Source organism: Lontra canadensis, unplaced genomic scaffold, assembly GCF_010015895.1.
Source record: "Lontra canadensis isolate GAN:19392208 unplaced genomic scaffold, GSC_riverotter_1.0 scaffold1, whole genome shotgun sequence".
Lineage (NCBI taxonomy): Eukaryota > Metazoa > Chordata > Mammalia > Carnivora > Mustelidae > Lontra > Lontra canadensis.
In genome coordinates, this window is record NW_022630995.1 from 33,774,031 (window position 1) to 33,790,771 (window position 16,741).

Sequence of the window (16,741 nt, forward strand, 5' to 3'; positions counted from 1 at the left end):
AGAATTGAGTTGAACTGTAGGACTCCAGTCGGAGGACCGCCTGTTGGTGTGCGGACAAACTTCCACGCACTTTTTTGGCAAAGGTGGGAAAGCCATATTCTCTCATGGTTCTCCTCCCTCTCTGATTTTTCCCCCTTCAGATTTTCCTTCCTTCCCCTGTGGTCCCCAGGCTATTGCCTGTGTTCTGCATATGAGCAAAACCATGTAATTGTCTTTCGCTGCTTACTTCACTTAGCAAAAACCATAGTGAGATTCCACCTCACACCAGTTAGAATGGCAAAAATTAACAAAACAGCAAACAACAAATGTTGGTGAGGATGCAGAGAAAGGGGAGCCCTCCTCCACTGTTGGTGGGAACGCAAGCTGGTGCAGCCACTCTGGAAGACAGCAGAGGCTCCTTAAGATGTTAAAAATAGGGCTACCCTATGACCCAGCAATCGCACTACTGGTATTTACCCCACAGATAGAGATTTAGTTAAAAGAAGGGACACATGCACCCCAGTGTTCATAGCAGCAATGGCCACAATAGCCAAACTGTGGAAGGAGCCGAGATGCCCTTCAACAGACGAATGGATAAAGAAGATGTGGTTCATATATACAATGGAATATTACTCAGCCATCAGAAAGGATAAATACCCACCATTTTTAGTGTCTTTGTAGAAGACATTGCATCCACCGTCAGCTCAGGGCTGCTGTTCTGGGTGGCCTGCGTTCCCTCTAGCACAGGAGGATCTGTGTGCTCTTTCCTTAAACAGATTGTCTTTGGTGTTTTAGTGGGGGTTTTTCCCCTTGAAAGTGTGGTTAGCAACTGAGGCAGGAGGGGGCGTCAGGGCATGGCTGTCAAACAAGGAAGGTGGAACGGAACTGAATGTGGTCACTTGGGGACAGTGTGTAGCATTTCTTCCTTTTGTTTGCGGCGAGCCGTTTCCAGCCTTGGTTCTGGAGTCCAGCCAAGCAAGCATTCAGAGCCAAACTCACGCAAGCACGCGTTTGATAGTGTTCAAAGGGGAAGTACACTGGGTGGGAGAGCAGGCGGGCCCAGAAGTGGCTACAGTGTGGGGGGGCAGGGTCATCTTGGTTTATAGACTTCCCTGAGTTGCGAGGTCAGAGTGACGACCGTCTTGGACCGAGATGGCCTACTGTCAGCTAAGGAACTCCTCCCACCCGTGGGGAAGGGAAGGTTTCAGTCGTGTCTGGTCCTTGTTGGAACTGCCCCGGCAGCCATGCCCTGCATGGGGTGTTGGGGGGTGGGTCAGCACTTCAGTGTAAATGTAATATAATGAAGCTAGAGGTTACCGGAGGACAGCAGCTACAGGAAAGAACGATGCCCGTTCCCGGGGTTTTGCCCCACTGTTTGCATTCGGAGGTGGTTGGCCATTTCTGCCTTTTTTTTTTTTTTTAAGATTTTATTTATTTATTTGACAGACAGAGATCACAAGTAGGCAGAGAGGCAGGCAGAGAGAGAGGAGGAAGCAGGCTCCCCGCTGAGCAGAGAGCCTGATGCGGGGCTCGATCCCAGGACCCTGAGATCATGACCTGAGCCGAAGGCAGAAGCTTAACCCACTGAGACTCCCAGGTGCCCCCCATTTCTGCCTTTTTCGACAGTCGGGCAGTCCTGTTCAGTGCTCCTCTCTGGCCAGCTGCCTCCTCTGTCCATCTGCTGATGACATTCACGCTGGAAACTTCATAAAGTACCCTGAGAGCCAGCCACATGTCTCCTGCAGACATGTGGCCCCTCACCAGCCCCCCAGTGCTGGGGAGGTACGCAGCCTCTTCAGCTGGGGTGCACTTGGGGAGGGACCCCCATTCCGGCAACCTGGCATCCCTGGCAACTGACAGCAAACAGGTCTGTCACCGAACGAGCCCTTGCATGTCCCATGAGTTTCCTTTTTCTTATACATCTTTGAATTTTCCCATTGCAACGTGCACATAATACTTTTTTATGTTTTGAAACACCCGAGTGAACTTTAGAAAGGAAGATAAGGAGCATAATCTCAAAATATCTTGAAAGGATAAAAGAATAAAAGGAACTTGCGCTGTAGGGTTTCTCGCGAGCTGGTGCATTGTGTGGTCTTTCAGGATTTGGTGCTTAATTACAGATGCTATGGGACCTGAGACCAATTATCATGAAGGCACATTTTTTCCCCATCTTCCCTCATTTCTGGGTACTAAAGAATACATTTCACTTTGGTACTAGAATCAAGTGCCAAACATGCATTTAATTCTCCATCTCTCCCGCTGTCTTTTTTCTGGGTTAACAAGTAGTAGATCTCATGGGTGTTGCATTTCTTACTGTTTAAAAAAACAAAACAAAACAAAAAAAACCCTGACTTTTCATATATAAAGGAGCTTAAAAATCCTCATACTCATTAGCCCTATAATTCTACTTCTAGTAATCCCCTCCAAGAAAATAATCTAAACACACAGAAAAGTATACAGAAAAGTAGGCAAGAAGATATTTATCACTACATTTTTTTAAGATGTTATTTATTTATTCAACAGAGAGAGAATACAGGCAGGGGGAGCGGCTGAGGGAGAGGGAGAAGCTGGCTCTGTGCTGAGCAGGGTGCCCAATATGGGGCTCGATCGCAGGACCTGAGCCAAAGGTAGATGCGTAACCCATTGAGCCACCCGGGTGCCCCGTCACTACATTTTTTTTAACAGTAAAAGGTAGTCCCAATTTAATTTTCTAGCAATAGAGGACTCATTTACTGAATTCGATGACCGGATGTTATGTAGTGATGGGAGCCGCACTGGGCAAACCCCTCAGGGGGTTTCGGTAAGTTGGCGGCGACCAGCTGTGGTCAGTGCCTACCTTCACGCCCCCATGCTCTGTCTTGCAGTGTTTTGCGGTGCGCTCCCTGGGATGGGTGGAAATGGCAGAGGAGGACCTTGCTCCCGGCAAAAGTAGCGTTGCCGTCAACAACTGCATCAGGCAGCTTTCTTACTGCAAAAACGACATCCGGGACACAGTTGGCATCTGGGGAGAGGTGAGTGACACGTGGGAAGAATTGACGGCGGGCTTGCTCACATTCCACCTTGCTTTGTGAACTCTCAGAGCTCTGCGTGGTGTGATACTGAGGGATACTTACCAGGAGCGTTTCGCCAGGAAGACAGGTAGGGTGGGCGTGGTGTACCAACCCTTCCATTTATCTGTTTGCTCTGCCAGATCCCAGTAAGGACTGCACCCTGGGGGAAAACATTTATCCGTGTCTACATGACTGGGGCTGACCGGGTATCCCCAAGTCCGAGGGATGTATGGATGGGTACTCGGGCCCAGAAACCCCGAAACTTGCACACAAAACTGGATACATCATTATATAAGAAGGAAGGGAGCTGTTTGCTGGAAGTATGTTCTCAAAGGGGAATGTGGCCGTTGTCCGTACACACAGAAATGCGACCGTCCCTCACACTCTAAAAGTTGACCTGTGATCCTTCTATAACACGTTCAGCTTTACGTATGATCGGACAATCAATATGATACCTGAGTTTTTAGAGTTGGTAACTGTATGTTCTTTCTCACTTTGAACAAAGTAATTCTGCTTTGAAATGTTAGTTGACATCATTGCAGAAAGGAAAGTAATAAGTAAAAATGCCAAGTTCGTATAAAAATCATGGCAAAGAGGAAAAGCCTGCCATGCCCTGAGACCTATAGAACGGGTATATCGAGAGCATCTCGATATAGCACATGCTCTGTAAGCCCCCTGCTCTCAAACCTTGCCCAGTCATAGGGGCTCCTTGACAGCTCTTTGATGGGGCTCTTTGGAGCCCCAAGCAGCACTGTTGTAATGGGAAGGAGATTCCCAAGGCTTCCCGTGGAAGAGTCTAGGTACCTTAGAATGGGCCTAAGCTGCATCACCATTCAGACTTTTAGATCTCAAGCACGGGGAGAAAGAAGGAAGAATTTGTTTGGTATTTGCCTTTACTGTGATTTCATTGCATGACTTCCCACCTCCCACCCAAATACCCAGATAGTCTTTCCCACCAGATTATCCACCTGCCTTCTCTCTCCTTCAATCAAAATGCTCTTCCATGAAAAGAACAAATCTCAGCTAGGATTTAGAAGAAAGGTTGGCATAATTCATACTAACATGTGAATGGCTGATATATAACACCAAGTACTTGCCACCAGGTACTTAGAAGAGCTTAGTAAGATTCTAAAGGAACCTCCAAGTGACAGGATACGTACAGGAGAGAGAACTTTCTGTGGGGATATAGGGCGGAGGGTCAGCCATGCCTAAAAATCTGTTCTGTCTTCCCACCTGGTTAGCCCTGCTAAGCCATTCCTTTTTTTCTTATTTCTTCCTTCTTCTGAACAAAAAATTCTTCAGGCTGTGCTTCTGGCTTATAGTGTATAAAGTAGAGCTCAACACTGAGGGTGATGAGCTCCGCCTTTTTGCCATGCCCCACCACATACAGCACAGCTCCTCAAACGTCCGTCGAGTGGCTGACGGAAGGTGAAGTCACGACTACCAGATGAGGGTCTCCTCTGTAGACGACAGCTGCATGAGTGTTGCTATCTTGGTTACAAAAACCAACTAGTAAGACTTTGCAGTGGTCAGCCAGGAACTGCTCTGTGTTGATGAGAAAAGTGACAGGATGTACCTGGGAAGAGGTGTGTGTGCTGAATGATACACCATATTTTCATTCAGGGATGCTCTACACTCAACCAGCCCACGTTGGACTACCCACCGGATGTCATCTCCCCAGCAGTGCAGAGGGAGTCAGTCAAGTTAACCCATGAGGACAATCTCTGTGACCTTTGGTGGGAACTGGAGGGGGTTTCTAAGCAGAGTTAGCCCCAAGGAAACACACCACCCCACTCAGTGAGGGGACCAGGCCTCCTTGTGGGGACATCCCATAAGGCGTGAAACCAAAGGATTTCAGGGTCTGTTAGTGTCTGCAAGGTGTTTGCCATGGAGCAACTGCACGGAGATGGGGTGGCGGTGACCAGGAGGGACTTGTCCTGGAGGCTGGCTACTCACTAGCGGGGCTGGAGGAAGATCCCTTAGGCTGCAGTCAGTGCCTCTTTCCTGGGGGAGGGTGCGGGGGGTGGGGGGGGAAGGCACCAGACATCTATCACTTCTCCCAAGCAGCCATCAGTTACCCCAAGGCGTGGGGTCCCACCTTGGCACCGGTGGGACCTGCCCCCTCCCCCACTCCCAGCTCTCCAGGGCTCCATGATCGGGCATCTCCTGAAGACTGTCACATGGTTGGCCTCAACTAAGCCTGGAGGAGAGGACACAGTGTCCTTTAGTGAACAGTAGATGTTTAATAATTTCTCAAACTATGCCCGAGGAATTACAAGGAGAATAAAGTTGAACAGTCTAGCGTCCTTGCCCCCAAAGAGCCAGCCTATGTTGGGGACAGGAGCAAGGCAAGCATTGAGAAGACTCGGCCACCCCCGCGTGGGTATTACAGTAGTGCCTGTGCCACAGAAGGCCTCCCAGCTTCCGGATCAGACCTGGAGCAAGTAGCCTGACCTTGAAGACTCAGCTTCCCTCTCTGCTAATCGGAGATCATAATGCACCAGGCTCTCCGGGCAAGTTGGAAAGATCACGAACCAGTGTGCCCCAAGCCCACGGTGTAATATCTGGGATAAGATCAAGTTCTAGAAACGTTAGCTGTTGTAGTCCCAAGCGAGTCACAAATACAACTGTGATTGGCCAGCCAAATCCCATAGAAACGAAGAGCTATAAATGCCGAGAAGGAACAGGATGGTTGTGGCTGTCGGAAGGCCGTCAAGGGCATGGCTGGTAGGATCTGACCGGAGAGGAAGGGACGGAGAGACGGGTTAGGAGAGTGACAGGCCTGGCGTTAGTGGAAGACCAGGTTCTCCAGGGAACCTCCTATTAGCCTTTTTTCTCAGAGTCAAGATTCAGAATTGTAAATAATTAAAAACAAGAGTCGGCTAGAAAGCGGGCTTGGGATGCATTTCAGAGGACGTGGGGAGAGAGAGAGAAATTGGGTATGTGCGAGGCATACGAAAGATTGATGCTATTTTAGTCAGGAGGGGATGTCGCTCTCTTAGGAAAACAAATCACAGACTCAGACAGTGGCTTCCTTGGATCATTGCAATGACGTCCCTAGATAGCCATGTCACCAAGCATAGCTTCCTGAGGAAGAGAGCATGTTTTCTCCTTGAATTCCAGGGGAAAGACATGTACCTGATCCTGGAGAACGACACGCTCAGCCTGGTGGACCCCATGGACCGCTCCGTGCTCCACTCTCAGCCCATCGCCAGCATCCGCGTGTGGGGTGTGGGCCGGGACAACGGCCGGTGAGTACCCGGGGACCTAATGTCCCCCATCACCTGTCACCTCAGCACCAAGGCGAGGTCTTGCTGCTGTTGCCTGTCACTGAACATCAAAGGGGACAGTAGACTGTCCTTAGGAATGTAAAAAATGACAGCACATCTGTCTCCTTGTCTCCTAAGCCCTCTCTTTCTGGTTTTCTGAACCTCAGACCCGTCGTCCACTCTGGATCCTGTCTTCGAGTTCTCCTCCTGTTCCTGCTCCTCTTCTGAGTTAGTTGCCAACTCTCGCAGACTCTCTGGAGCCCTGCCCCTCTTTTTGCCTCTTCCCTGCAGTCTGGGTTCATCTTGGTCATTTCAGAGGCCCTCCTGGTGGTGCTTACTTCCCGGAGGGCTTGCTCGAAGGGCGAGGTTGTGCCGCAGGCTTTAGATCCCTAAGTCACGGTGAGCAGGAACTTGCTGGGGGTGGGGTTGGCCGAACTTGGCTACCATCTGAAATGCCCGGTCACGTCAAAATTCCATTTAGTGTGTGTTTTTCTAAAATTCTACTGACTATCTAGTCTTTACAGTGAGTGCGTCTTAGATGTGTGGTGAATTGTCTGTTCTCCAGGATGACTGGAAATAAGGAAGTTCAGATATGCATATATTCTAAATAACGAAGCGGCGGTTATTGCCGATGTCACACTCAGATACTGTCGTTGAGTAATTGGGCTACACCGAGTGCTTTTAGCTCTTAAATTACAATTCATTTTTGGCAATGCTCAAAGGACCTGAGGATCTCCTGGCACTTAGGGATTCAGGTATAGGATCGTTAGTTATTGGTTTGTTGAAAATGGACAGAAGCAGGTGAAAATCCGAGACAACAGAAAGATGACCCTGCTGGACTTGGGGTTCCATTACTGCACATTCTGGTTGATTGGGCCTTCTGTCCTCTTTTAGGGGCTCTGCCTTGGCTTTTCCCACCCAGGCTTTGGCTACAGGGGGCTGGGCATTTGTGGGTTTGGTACTCTTTGGATGCAGTTCCAGGTCCTAAGCCAGAAAGAAAAATGGTTACGCACTCCTCAGTCTCAGAACAAGCATTTTTGCTATAACCAGACTCACAGAACAGTCTGCGAAAGAGAAGTCACTGATTGCATAAACCTTCCTAGAAGCACGGTTGTGTCTTCGAGCTTTTGTTCACAGAGTGAACTGTGACAGCTGGGCCAGGTGCATGGGGGTGGGGGGGCGGGTATGAGTGGATAATTTATGCATACACACCTGTCATTCACACGATTGGCAGAACTGTAACACTGCAGGTGATGAGTTGACATGAATTGATGAATTTTGCAAGGAAAGTACCCAATGATGATGTTTGCTCATTAAAAACATTTAGTGTTAATGGAAGGGTGTAGGATGCTCAATCCTTCCCTGGTGCGTATCCCCCAGGGTTATTTTTAAGACAGGAGCCATGGCGAGGATCAGAATGCACATGTACAAACCAAGTGCAGTTGTGTTTTCTTAAGGTTAGGCTGGGAGCTGATTTCACTGCTCACGTTTTCAACCTACCCAGTTTTCTAACGTGAGGCCAAATGCTGCAAGTTTGGAGAAGAAAAGAGTCAAACTCCAGCTGACAAATTATTCAAGGTCAGAGCCTCAGTTTCTCTCATCTGTGACATGGGGATCATAAGAGGGACCACAAAGCATGTGTGTATATGCACCTTTGTGTGCATATTGTAACTGGCACAGTGATGGAGACGTGGCCAACGCGAAAGGAACGTTCGCTCCTGATTCGTGAAGGGAACATACAGCAGCAGGTCCCGCTGATTACGCAGCTTCCTTTCAAAGACATGGTGAATACGGGAGGCGTCAGATCTTGGGGCGGTTTCAGGGACTGTTCACCATTTGATACAGGAGATGAAGGGCTGATCGTCTTGAGTTCAGTTATCCTACAAGGCAAGAAGAGCCCCCCCCCCCCCACTGTGATAGCAGTGTAAATTGGGTTACATTGCCTTGCTTATGTTTTTGAAATGTGGGCTGGGTTAAACCACTTCTTATTCTTATTCAGTGTTAACAGATGAGTGTGATTTAGAAATTCCTCCAGGGTTCCACACTGTTGGGACCTCAAGTTCCTATGGTGGGTTTGGGGGCCCTTGAGTTGCTTTTGGAAGCAGTAAATTTAAAAAAAAAAAAAAAAAGTGTGTTTGCCAGTGAAAGGTTCTATTTTTCCCCATTGGTCCCCTGAGTTTTCCTTCCCTTAAAGAAGGGGTCTTTGTGTGCCTGCCTTTTTTTTTTTTTTTTAAACTTTCTTTTGCTTTTGATTTTCTTTTTTAACAGCAATTTACAAGAGCAAATTCAATTTGTAATGCTGCAAAGGAAAGAGCTTTTCACTTTGCATGAATAAAACATAAAAGTGTTTCATTTTGCTTGCAAAAATGAGCCCATTTTGCATTCCTTTGTAACTTTCCTTACTGAGAAAATGGAATCTCTTAGGGGATTTCTTTTTTTCTCCCCCCGCTTCCACCCCTGAATTCCAAAAAGATATGTTTAATGAAATGTGAGAAGACAGTGTGACATGCCCAGCCCAAGACTTGTTGTGGGTGCCCAGCAAAGTTGATTTATAACTCAGAAGGCCCCGTCCTTGGAACTCCGGCTGTGTGTTCTCCTCTGGTGAATATGGAGAGAACCACATTCGTGATAATGCTAGTCACAATCCCTTTCATTACCATGTACCCGACCCTTTGCTGGGTGCTTTGCAAGCAGACGCACCTGAGATTCCATTTTCTTTCTTCCCCTCTAACCCTGTAATAATCCGCTTGTCAGTTAGTGGTGTCAGGTGCACACAGAAAATCAAACCGGGGCAGTGTATTAGTTTGCCCGGGGCTCTTAGGGGATTTCTTGATGTGGTTCGCACGAAGGAGGAAATTATGTATACTGGAAGCTCGAAGTAATTTCAGAATTTATAGTTATTTTGGAGTTAGCACTATCTGAAGACATTCGAGTGGTTTCGATGTGCTGTGAATAAATTGCTTATGGGGAGAATTTACTTTGGGAGAGTTTACTTTGGGTAAGGAGGGGGTCTGGCTGTAATGCTTCGCACGGATCCCCAAGATGGGTTTCGAGAAGCCTCTTATGGATGGCGTAAGGGGTTACAGTCACATGAGATGCTGGTCCTCTGTGGGGTGTTGGCTGTTGCTGGGCTGGGCTGAAGTTCTGCCTTGTTCTTGACGGTTGTACTTAACTTTATTATGGTTTCTTAGAACACGTTGGCCTTGGTGCCCAGAAGAGAGAACGCAACCTTGTCTCTCTCGGCTCTTCTGTACCTGGGTTCCTTTGGATCACTGAGAGAACTGTCAAGGTTCCCAGACACGGTGACTGGTGAAAGGAGTTCCATAAGCCTCATGTTTCCAACCTAAGGCAGCCCTGGGGAGCACCGAAATTGACCTTCTCTGCTGAGGGCATCCTCACACCTCACAGGTCCAAACGGCTCTGGGCCTTCGAGCTGCCATTTTGCCCCCAGTGACTGGGGCAGACAACGGGAGTGCCACCCTCTGGTCTCTGTGAGCCTGCCAGGAGGTCATCCCATGGACAGCTGGAAGGATTTCCTGAGCCCGTTTTGGGAGTCCATGCGGACTGCTGGCCACAGCTCTCTTCTAACTCATTCAGACCCGGGGAAACCACTTTCTCCCTACTCTTTTCTAGAGGTATCCAGAGCGAGCAAATGTAATATGTGAACACAGGGGACTTTTAAGATGGACTCCCCTCTCCTCTTGTGGTGGGTATGGGCCCGTCTGCTGGGAGGGATCTGGGCACACAGGGACCTGTGTGTTGCCAACATGCAGTAGTATCTACCCATTCCATCTGCTCCCCGTGAGGAAGCAAAGCGGGCGGGTGGTATACTCAGAGGGTTTCAGACCCCATACGTGGCATTTTCCCAAGTGGCTTCCATAGCAGTGTTCCGTGGGGCACCGATGAAGTAAGACGTTCATATGCTTTCCTCAAGAGGGGGAAAAAAAAAAAAATTCTGGGGTCAGTTGGAAAACCGGGTTAAACAGAGTGCAACAGGCTCTTTCCTCTGGATCTTCTGAGAGGTTTTCATGTGCCGATGTTCCCTGGAGCGCTGTGCTTCATGAAAATGCAGTCACAGGAGCACATTCTGGAAACCACTGCTCTGGTCAGTAAACGCCTTCATTTAAATGAGTGGCTACGCTAGATTACTGTCTTTGTCTTTAAGAAAAATTGGAATTACTTTTAGTAAGTAACTATTAACAAATGGAGATCTATGGGGCCTGCTAGAATGAGGATAAAATCCCTTCATAATTAATAGCAGCTACCACCATCGGGCACAAGTGCTTTTTAAAAAGTACTTTCTGGGGCGCCTGGGTGGCTCAGTCATTAAGCGTCTGCCTTTGGCTCAGATCATGATCCCAGGGTTCTGGGATCGAGCCCCACATCAGGCTCCCTGCTCAGCGGGAAGCCTGCTTCTTCCTCTCCCACTCCCCCTACTTGTATTCCCTCTCTCGCTCTCTCTCTGTCGAATAAATAAATAAAATCTTAAATAAACAACAAACAAATAAATAGTACTTTCTCGAGTGCCTGGATGGCTCAGTTGGTTAAGTGACTGCCTTCGGCTCAGGTCATAATCTCAGGGTCCTGGGATTGAGCCCTGTGTCGGGCTCCTTGCTTGTGCCCTCTCTCTTGATCTCTGTCAAATAAATAAATTAAATCTCTTAAAAAATGATAAAAAATAAAATAAAAAGTACTTTCTCAGGCTAAATGTTATTGTTGTATTATAGTTATCACAAAACCACTCTTTGTAGAGAATGTTCTATACATATCTTTTCTACTTTTGATGAAAATTTCTAATAAAAACGGTATGATAGGTTATTCATAAATTTACAAACCAGCTTATCTTTGACATAATTGTTTTATCTGGTCAAGATCTTGGGGGACCTTTATCTGAAGAATATAGTGAGTCTCAAGTATGCTGAATTTTTCCCCTAGTCTCGTCTCTTAGGATAGTCCCGCCTGGACTTGGTCACCAAGACCCTGGTTTAAGTTGTTTCAGAGGACTACTGTTACGCATAGTTCTTGCTCTTGTTCTCCTGCTGTTGTTACCTTTTGATTTCTTTCCAAAACACTGCTTAGGGGCACCTGGGTGGCTCAGTTGGTTAAGCACCTGCCTTCGGCTCAGATCATGATCCCAGGGTCCTGGAATAGAGTCCTGTGTCAGGCTCCCTGCTCAGTGGGGAGTCTCTGTCCCCCCCGCACCCCCCACCTCGTGTGCTCTCTCTCACATATAAATAAAATCTTAAAAAAGAAAAGAAAAAGCAGTTTAATACCAATATCTTGCAACCTCTTTATTTAGAGGAAACTAAGGACAGAGGTGGGACTTACCTTAGAACAGCCTTCTGGTCCTGACAGGGCAAAGACCAGACTCCTGAGACTCTCATCTGTCCAAATAGGAGGCTCATCTGTTAATCCTGAGCAGAGATGACATGGTCTCAAATAACCGGGGGTTCAGCAGGGAGACCCTTGAACTCTAGTGAGTCTCAAGTATGCTGATTTTTTTCCCCTTAGTCTCGTCTCTTAGGATAGTCCTGCCTGGACTTGGTCACCAAGACCCTGGTTTAAGCTGTTTCAGAGGACTACTGTTACACATAGTTCTTGCTCTTATTTTCCTGCTGTTGTTACCTTTTGATTTCTTTCCAAAACACTGCTTAGGGGTACCTTGAACTCTAGAGTTCAAGGGAGACCCTTGAACGCTATGGCCTGGTCCCTGTCCTTAGAGATCTGGCTTCTTAATTGAGGAGATATGACCACAATTGTGAACTGAAAACAAACTATGGGCCTGAGACCCCTTTTGGTATGGCTTGGAGCTAGGGATGTGTTTTATAGAAAAAGAATAGAGACCCAGCCATAAGGGACCCAGGAGGCCGTCCTCCTCTCTAGAGAAAGAACAGTGGAGTGGTAATACACGCAGAGCAGAATTGGGATCTTCGTGGCTGTCGTAGGAGGTCGTTGTAAGAAGTCCTTGCTGACTGGCTCTCCCTACCTACCTGTACCCCTGTTCTGCCGGCATTCCTCGGGGTACCCATGAGCATTGCCCAGGCCCGATACTATTCCTAGAGCCAAACCTCTGGTATCAGATAGGCTATGGCCGGATTGCTGCACCAGGGTTTCTCAAGTCCATGGTCTGAAACACTAGAGATGCGGTCTCCTGTAGCAGTCTGCAACGAGTGATCCTGTCTTCTGGTGCAGCCCTGTGCCATGCGGCCTCAGGCTCCTTCTAGGTTGTTGCTGCACCATCCCTCCAGGGTTGTCCCTCTCGGACCAGGCCAGAGGACTTGTTTCTAAGTTGAAAGGCAACCTGGGACTTGCACACCTCACCTGGGTTCACATTCCGTTCACATCCCATTGGCCACATGCAGCTGCAAGGGACTCTGGGAAACGGAGCTGGGCCAGCGCTGGCCAAGTGAAAACCAACGATGACTCCTGAAACAGAAGAAGTGACAGCGGCAGCATTGGGTTGGGGTCTGAAGACGAATCACCTCGGCCTTCCAAGCCCACCACCTGCTGCTTCCCTGGCCACCTGTTCCGCTGCTGTCCCTCTGCTCCCACGCCACCCAGGGAGGCCTCGACACTGCAGCACACATCTGTGCTTGTCTAGTTTGCTGCCTGTTGAGCTCTGACTAGGAGGAGGCTGCCAGGCTGGAGGAGGAAGAAGAGCCGTGCTCCTTACCTCGTGCCCCATTTCTGCGAGCAGCGCCCTAGGAAAGCTGCTCCCTCCTATCGCATCAGCACCGGCTCCACCTGGCAGTGTTTCCAGCGTTCACGGACGTGCAGATCACGCTTCATCGTGCCCCCTTTTCAGAGCCACCGGCACAACTGGCTGGAGCCCCTCATTAAAGGTACGGGTCCCTCCTTCAAGCCTGGAGACGCCTGCCTAGCCCGGTGGTGCCACTGGCCTGGGCCCAGACATCCTGCTCCGCGGGGCCCCTCCGGGTTCCAGACTGCCGTAGCTTCAGCCTCGGGGCTTCGTTCTGCCAACCCTACAGGCCGCCGCGCCCCGCCCCCAGCCCCGCCATTGCAATGTTGGCTGCATCATCACCGCTTCCCTGTTTCCGTCTTTCCTTACTGCCTTGTTAGTTATCTGCTTCCAGTTCTCGATACGATGTTCTCCTTGTTCCACTCTCTGGGTGCTTTCTCTCTACACCCTCCTTTGTCGATCCTTAAACTGAGTTAGCGCCTGCTACAGGAGGCAGCCCCTTCCTTACATGTCTGCCGCAAGGAGAAGGTTCCAGAGAGCCTCTGAGAGCCCGCGGGTGAGTGTGGGAGCTGTTGCCTCTGTTCGGCTCCCTCACCCTGTGGGAGACAGCAGCACTGGGGCCAAGGAAGCTTCCTTCCTCAATTGGTAGCAGTTGTCAGTGATAAAGGGTCATTCAGTTCTAGGTGACAGGGATTTAGAAAGAGTGGGCCTCTTGGTTTTTTGAGCTAATCGGAAAGTTCTCTCTCTTTTCCCTTTGCCATTCTTTCTTTCCCTGGGAGCCATTGGAGGGTCTCCATAGGGAGGATGGAGAACTTTCCAATGACATGCAGTCAGAGGGTTCTCTGAACCAGAGTGTAATGAAAGATGATGGAATTCCAAGATCTGCTGATGGAAGTTTAATCTAGGGTATGTGCTATCTTGCCTCGGGGAGAAAAGTGTTCAGGGAGAACAATAATTCTCTCCCGATGCCACAGTATTATCTTGACCTCTAGAGTTAATTTCTTTTTAATACAGCCCCGTGATAAGCAGAGACATTGGGATTTACTTGACCATTCTGCTGACTTACACTGAAGTTATATTTTATCTCTTTAGAAGTGGCTTCCTTTGCTTCTATTCATCACTCAGGGATGCTTGCTAATACTTTCATCTTAGAATAACCTTTAAGAAGAGACATTGTAGGAGGTGCCTGGGTGGCTTAGTGGGTTAAAGCCTCTGCCTTCGGCTCAGGTCATGATCCCAGGGTCCTGGGATCGAGCCCCGCATCGGGCTGTCTGCTCGACAGGGAGCCGCTTCTTCCTTTCTCTCTGCCTGCCTCTCTGCCTACTTGTGATCTCTGTCTGTCAAATAAATAAATAAAATCTTAAAAAAAAAAAAAAAGAAGAAGAAGAGACATTGTAAGTGACTATCCAAGAAAAGAGTCCCTCAAGGAATGTGTGAGGGCATTTTCAAGCAGATCTGTCATGGCGGCCCTGCCCCTGTTGGGGACTATGAAGACAATGGTTTCTCCTCAGGAACGCGTCATCTATTTCGCTGACTGGTTTGGTGTCTAATCCAGCATTCCTTATATGCATGTTTCGACACTATCCAGTGAGGTGGGGGCTTGAGTTTGTCATGTGAAGAGAGCGTGGAAAATTATGGTGATGATCCCTGAACAACTTTCATCTCACACTTTCCCCAAGTCCCAAGCGGATGAGGAATGAGCCTTTCTGGATGCAGCATGAGGGTGATTGACCATGCTTGGCCCCACTGATTCTCCGTGTCGGTTCTCCAGCTCCATGATCTTCTTGGACTACTTGGAGCATTCCAAGAACAGAAGAAAGAGTCGTTTTAGTGCAGAAACAGCCTATTGACCCACATAAAGATGAATTCATGTCTCGTAGAGCAGAGTTGTTGTAACTATCATGACGCAGAGCCTAGCTTGGTTTCTAGAATGTTGTATATGCTCCAGCATGATGAGGTGGTTGGTAAATGTGGAAAAGACTAGCGTTACTGCAGATGAATGGGCAGGCACTGCTTTTCATACGCGTCATCATACTGAACAGAACCCTTTGATGCAAATGTAGCCATCAGAGATTTTTTGCTCTGGGGTCAATCCAGTGACTGAGAATGTACCGTAGTGCCCGTGATCTGTTACTACTCACAGAACACTTCTGATGCCAGATGTGTGGGTTTTCACACCCAGCCATTCTCCAGTTCTCCACAGATACCAGTTCTGGGTGTCCTACAGTTGAATTCAGCTCTGACACCAAGCAACCTTGGGGGGCGGGAGAAGGCAGGCATAACACGAGTGTACAAAACTTTTCACTCTGGAGGTTAGAAAGGTTTTCAGAGTTCTTGTGTTGGGAACCAAGGACTGAGGCCAGGTATCATAACAAAAGATGCTCCTGTCATTCAGGAAATTACATGGGTCTTACAAGTTTTGTGTCAGGAACCAGGACAAAGACAAAATATCTCTTCCTTCATCTGTTACAATATCACAGTAGCACAGTCAGTGGCCGAGAAGATTTAAGAAACATTAGGTGGGACTCAAGCGTTCTCACCTCCTACAGTAATGTCAAGGTTTTGCGAGCTAGAGTCAGTCAAGAGGAGGAGTATTAGGGTGGGAATCCTGCCATTTGCAATTTAACCATGGGTCTTCCCTTGCACTGGTGTTGGGGGAGTCTTAGTGTCCCCAATTCTCCACCTGGAGTGGGGGTCATTGTCAGGAGGCAGGGATATAGAGGTGCTCTCAAGGAAGCATCTTGCATTGCTCCCATCGGTACTGTTTTTATTGAGATAGTAATATTTCCTTAAAATATCACCTGGGCCAACTATAACCGATTATAAAAAATTAAGAGAGGGGCACTTGGGTGGCTTAGTTGGTTGAGCATCCAACTGTTGCTTTTAGCTCACGTCATGATCTCAGGGTCGTGAGATCGAGCCCCACATCAGGCCACATGCTCAGCACAGAGCCTGCTTGAGATTCTCTTCTCCCTCTCCCTCTGACCCTCCCTTCCATCAAATAAATCTTTTCTTTAAAAATTAGGAGAAATTTAAGTACATGGGAAGTTAGCATCATTTTGTCTTTAAATATCTAAAATTTGTCCCATGTTGGTTTCCTAGGAGTCTGGACTGATGAGCTGAAGCCCCCTGAAAGGCTAACATTGATGTTTAGGCAGCCCCCACCTGTGGCTTTCTGGTCTTCTGGCTCTCTTGTTAAGCCAAAGTTGGTGTTGAAATACCATAGCTTTGAAGTAAATCCTGGGAATGAATTATGTTTAGTGGAGTGATTTCTTAATGGAGAAAAGTAAGAATGGATTGAAAATTATCATGTAGGAAATCATGGGTTTGGAGACATCCTGCTGCTGTCACATAACTTCAGCTGGAAATTCTTTCCCTCTAAGCTATTCCCCAAAGAGTATCCCAGGGAACTGCTCTTTAGAAAAGAGAACACAAGAAAGGGAATCCAAAACAGGAATTAACATTTAGACTCAGGAGGGGCGCCTGGGTAGCTGTGGGTTAAACGTCTGCCATTGGTTCAGGTCATGATCCCGGGGTCTTGGGATCAAGCCCTGCATCGGGCTCTCTGCTCAGCATCCTCTCCCTTTGCTGCTCTTGTGCTTTCTCTCCCGCTTTCTGTCAAATAAATAAATAAAATCTTTAAAAAGGTGGGGGGGATTAAACTCAGGGCCCTTGAGCAAGGACCCAGCTTCTGAGGGTAGAATGTCCTGGAAACAGACTCGGGCTGGCATGGACACGGCGGT

General features: G+C 48.2%; 1 protein-coding gene across 4 annotated transcripts in view; it reads left to right on the top strand.

The window, feature by feature from the left end:
• APBB2 (amyloid beta precursor protein binding family B member 2) overlaps nt 1-16,741 on the top strand; it is a 378,415-nt gene that overhangs the window by 303,763 nt on the left and 57,911 nt on the right. For all 4 annotated transcript variants that reach the window (XM_032852788.1, XM_032852806.1, XM_032852795.1 and 1 more), the window contains 2 exons: nt 2,844-2,990; nt 6,153-6,280. In XM_032852788.1, coding sequence (XP_032708679.1) covers nt 2,844-2,990; nt 6,153-6,280 — 275 coding nt within the window. The remainder of the gene's footprint in view (nt 1-2,843; nt 2,991-6,152; nt 6,281-16,741) is intronic.